General features: G+C 45.0%; 1 protein-coding gene across 1 annotated transcript; it reads left to right on the top strand.

Moving 5' to 3' along the window:
• The first annotated feature begins 1,346 nt into the window (after positions 1 to 1,346).
• On the top strand, positions 1,347 to 2,312 carry LOC136638683 (olfactory receptor 1f45-like). The gene has a single exon (XM_066612716.1). The coding sequence runs from the start codon at positions 1,347 to 1,349 to the stop codon at positions 2,310 to 2,312; it is 966 nt and encodes a 321-aa protein (XP_066468813.1).
• Positions 2,313 to 4,441: the final 2,129 nt, after the last annotated feature.

The following is a 4,441-nucleotide window of genomic DNA, read 5'->3' as shown; positions in this document are numbered from 1 at the left end:
ATTCAGGAGCAAAAACCTGTTGAATGCAAGAGGTGAACAATGGATGGTTTGCAACCCTCAGCTTGACCACAGCATCACCTGCCACCATTTTCTTTTGGGTTTGTTTGTTTAAATGAGAGGAAGAGAGAAGGGCTGCAACCGGAAAGTATTTAGGGGTGGTTAGACCCATTTATGTCCAAGGGGCTGAGTTTGCCTATCCCTTGAGTTACCTGCATGCTGAGCCCTTTGAAGAAAAAAAAAACAATCAATCCCAGCTTTGGTAAGTTGTAGCCCCAGAGAAAGATTAGGGGAAGAGAGAAGAAAACAAGAGAGGAGAATAATATATACAGTATTTAATATACAGTATTTATATACCGCCTTTCTTGGTCTTTATTCAAGACTTTATTCAAGGCGGTTTACATAGGCAGGCTTATTAAATCCATGCAGGGATTTTTACAAATTGAAAGAAGGTTCTTTCTTTCAAGAACCACTACATTCAAGGTGTTACACTCCGATCTGGTTTGACATTCTGGCCTCCATCCTCCCATGCTCCGAGCAGATGGAACAGCTCAGCTGCAGCTTGTCAGCTGCTTCAAGGTCGCACGGTGCCGGTGGCCTCGAACTGGCGACCTTGTGGATGTTAATCTTCAGGCAAATGGAGGCTCTACCCTCTAGACCAGACATCCTGCCCAGGAGAAGGAGTGTAGAGAAGAAGGATGACTATTAGGTTAAAAAAGAAAACTGAACCCCATGTCCCAGTTTCATTGCCCCATAGAAACATTTTTGTGGGACCCAGGTTCACAGCCAAGATCTGTAGAATCTTAGAGATATAAATAAAAAATATCTCTATGGCAGAATGGAAAGCAATCAAAACATGATCTTGAAAAGTGCATGTGAGTTAATGGACCAAATGGAACTAAAATAGCATCAAGACTAGAGTAGATTACTCTAGTGCAGGGGGCCCTTAGGCCCAATTGGGAATTGCCCGGTTTGAGTAACCCTGAGTCCTGTTCTGAAGGTTGAATGCTACTTTGTTCTCAGTGGCTTTCTGGAGTCTGGGGCAGAGGTGCTCCCGAGTTTCTTAACTGGAGATGCTAGGGAATGACTCCAAGACATGTGGAAACCATGTGCTCTTACCAATGGCTGTTCATTAAGGGATCTGTGTGTTTGTGTGCCCTTTGCTTGGATGGACTAGAAACTTAAAAAAAAAAAGAACATGAATGAAAAATGAGTTTGCTGGAATGATGGACTGATGGGTGGGTGGTTGGATGGACAGACATGGGTGAAGGAGCAGCTTATCTGAATCCCGTTGTGCCTCTTCCAGCCCTCCACAGTTCTCTGTGTTTCTCTCATCCCTGCTCAGGTCCATGGCAAGTGAGAATCAGACCAGCCACCCTGATTTTATCCTGCTGGGTTTGTCCAGTCAGCCAGAGCAGGAACACATCCTCTTGGCTGTGTTCCTCACTCTCTACTTGCTGAACCTCCTTGGGAACCTATTGATCATCCTTCTGATCCGTTCCGATGCCCAGCTTCATCAGTCTCCCATGTACTTCTTTCTCAGTCATCTCTCATTTGTGGATGTTTGCTTCACTTCAACCACAATTCCCAAGATGTTGCACAATCTTCACACGGGCCACAAGAACATTGCGCATGCAGGCTGCATGGCCCAGATGTATTTCTTTGTGGCCTTTGCCATCACTGAGAACTTCCTCCTGGGTTCCATGGCCTTGGACCGCTTTGTGGCCATCTGCCAGCCCTTACACTATCATACAGTGATGAGCCCAACACGATGCCACCTCATGGTGTTTGTTGCTTGGCTGCTGGCTCACCTCCACTCTTTGATGCACACAATCCTGATGTCTCGGCTTTCCTTCTGTGACCACCTTCAGATCCACCATTTCTTTTGTGACTTCCAGCCCTTGGTGGTAATGGCTTGCTCTGAGAAGACCCTTAGTGAGATGTTGAGCTTCTTTGAAGGTGGGGTGATCATCATTGGCAACTTCATCCTCATCCTCATCTCCTACATTCTCATTGTCCGGGCTGTGTTTCAAGTGCCCTCTGCCCAAGGTAGGAGGAAGGCTTTCCAAACTTGTGCTTCTCACCTTATTGTGGTGACTCTCTTCTATGGCTCTGCAATTGGAGTCTACTTCCGGCCACTGTCCACCTACTCTGGTGACAAGGACAAAGTGACCACTGTCATGTACACTGTGGTGACCCCTATGCTCAACCCCATAATCTACAGCTTGAGGAATGCAGACATGAAAGCTGCCCTCCGCAAAGGAATGGAGAAGCTAAGAAAAGCTCTCGGGAAGCCAAGAGATGCCAAGCTGTGATGGGAAGGAGCCCAAGATGATAAGATACAGGGAATGAGATTATCAGATCTGGGCAGAGATATGTGGAACTTTGGAAAACACCATACAATGGTAGGCCATCCTCAGATGTTGACCTACAAAGAGGATGCATCCAAAGCTGGACAAAAGTTCCACAAACAATGTATCCCTGTGGTACAATTACACTTTGCTGCACTTTATGTGGATACCCAAACCACATGGACAGGGTCAGTCTTGTAGGTCTTTCCCACTTCATTGCCATTCTTCCCAGTTAGACAATTAGATCCATGTAGAACATACATTCATTCATTCATTTTTCACAATTTTATACCATCCTTCCTCCAAGGAGTTCAGGGTGGTGTACATGTTTCCTTCCCTCCTTTTGTCCTCACAACAACGCTGTGAGGTAAATGAGGCTGAGAGAGATTGACTGGACCAGTCACCCAGGAAGTTTCATGGCTGAGTGGGGATATGAACCTGGATTTTCCAGGCCTAACTCCTGAACCACTACACCATCCTAGCTTACTCAAACATAGCCACATGTTTGGCCCTAGTTGCATGGTTTTGGTATGCACACATCCATGGTGGTGATGTTGGATCTCAGCAGCTTTCTTTGCCACTCTGGGCATAAATGCACAAAATGAGACTGTAGACCAGGGGTCTCCAAACTTTTTGGCCAGAGGGCCGCATCAAATATCTGGCATGGTGTGGAGAGCCAGAAAAAAAAATTAAATATAAAATTTAAATAAATAAATTAGAGATGGAACTTTAATGTTGGAAAATTAATTTTTCCTTTAAAACTAACCTTTTGTCTTGGTAGACTCCAAGGTGGCTAGCAAAAAAATTTTTTTAATAGGCGATACATTACCAGCATGTTTTCCCATCAGGTACAGAAGCTCTGTCAGGATTTGGGACATGGTAAACCTAACAAGCTTTGAAAAGACTGAAGTGCATATGAGGAGCCAGGGCCCACCAGGAGGCAATGAGGAAGTCTCCTCATTGAGAATATGCCCTTAGTTGGAATGTTGTCCTGAAGAATAGCATGTAGTGGCTTGAATTCTTTAGGGTAGAAGGAAATTCAATTCAGGCAGGCTGGTTTCCTTGTAGGGTTTAAAGCACCAGGTTGATGTGTTTGACCATGACAAATATCTACACAGAGAGAGTAAGAGATCTTTGTTAGGACCCAAAGGTATCTGTGCTACTTTATTGTCTCAGATTGGTCCTAATAAACGCATTGGTTTCCTTTCCCTAGAGAACCAAGAGTCTTGTGGCACCTTCAAGAGGAACAGATTTATTGTGACATGCACTTTAGTTGTGGCTGCCAACTCTCCAGGATTGATCTGGAGTCTCCAGGAAGCAGCATGAAACTCCAGATAACCACCTAATAGCAGTCAGAAAGATTTTAACAGAGCCTCTTTGACATGCAACACAAGCCTATGCATGTCTACTCAAACCCATTGGGTTTGATGGGACTTACCCCCAGATAAATATGTATAAGACTGCTGTATCAATGACCTTTCAGCCCTCTCCAGGGGAGGAATCTCCAGGAGGAGCTTCAGTCAGAGTTGGCAATAGTAACAGGAGCCCCCATTTGTGGGATGCCTGGAGACAAAGTGGACTCTAGTCCATCTAAGTGAATGCCACAATCAATGTGTTAGTCTTTAGGAAGACTTCTCAATGGGTTTGGGGGGGGGGAGTTCTTATTTTTTTTGTTGTAAAACAACAGAGCTACCTTTCTGGCATTTGTCACTGTCCCTAATATGGAACTTTCAGAGTTACCTTTCAAGGCAATCTTCAAAGGAATTCAAGGATTTCTCTGGAATTCAGTGGTGAGTTTAGATTGAGCAGGAATTGGTTGAGGTGAAAGAGAGAGGCAAAATATGGTTGGAATTCTACTCTTGTTGCATCTTCTTCTCTCTCCCCCCTTCATCAACACTAATTGGCTCTTCTGATCTAATCTCGTCTGAATGTTAATGAGAAGCAAGCAGGGGGTCAAGAACTCATAGCTCCCCCCTCCCTACACAATGGCCCATCTCCTTCTCCTCCCATCTCCCTTTGATATTCATGGCTGTAGGAGCCCAACCCCTGCTGAGAGCCACAGGCACTGTGAGACAATGAAAGCCTGACTTGCT

The sequence above is a fragment of the Tiliqua scincoides genome, chromosome 2, assembly GCF_035046505.1.
Source record: "Tiliqua scincoides isolate rTilSci1 chromosome 2, rTilSci1.hap2, whole genome shotgun sequence".
In the NCBI taxonomy this organism is placed as follows: Eukaryota; Metazoa; Chordata; class Lepidosauria; order Squamata; family Scincidae; genus Tiliqua; species Tiliqua scincoides.
The sequence above is the reverse complement of the archived record's forward strand: the minus strand, read 5'-3'. Positions and strand labels throughout refer to the sequence as shown.

What these genes read in the sequence shown, in the direction of transcription:
- LOC136638683 (XM_066612716.1), top strand. Translation starts at nt 1,347, where the DNA reads ATGGCAAGTGAGAATCAGACCAGCCACCCTGATTTTATCCTGCTGGGT.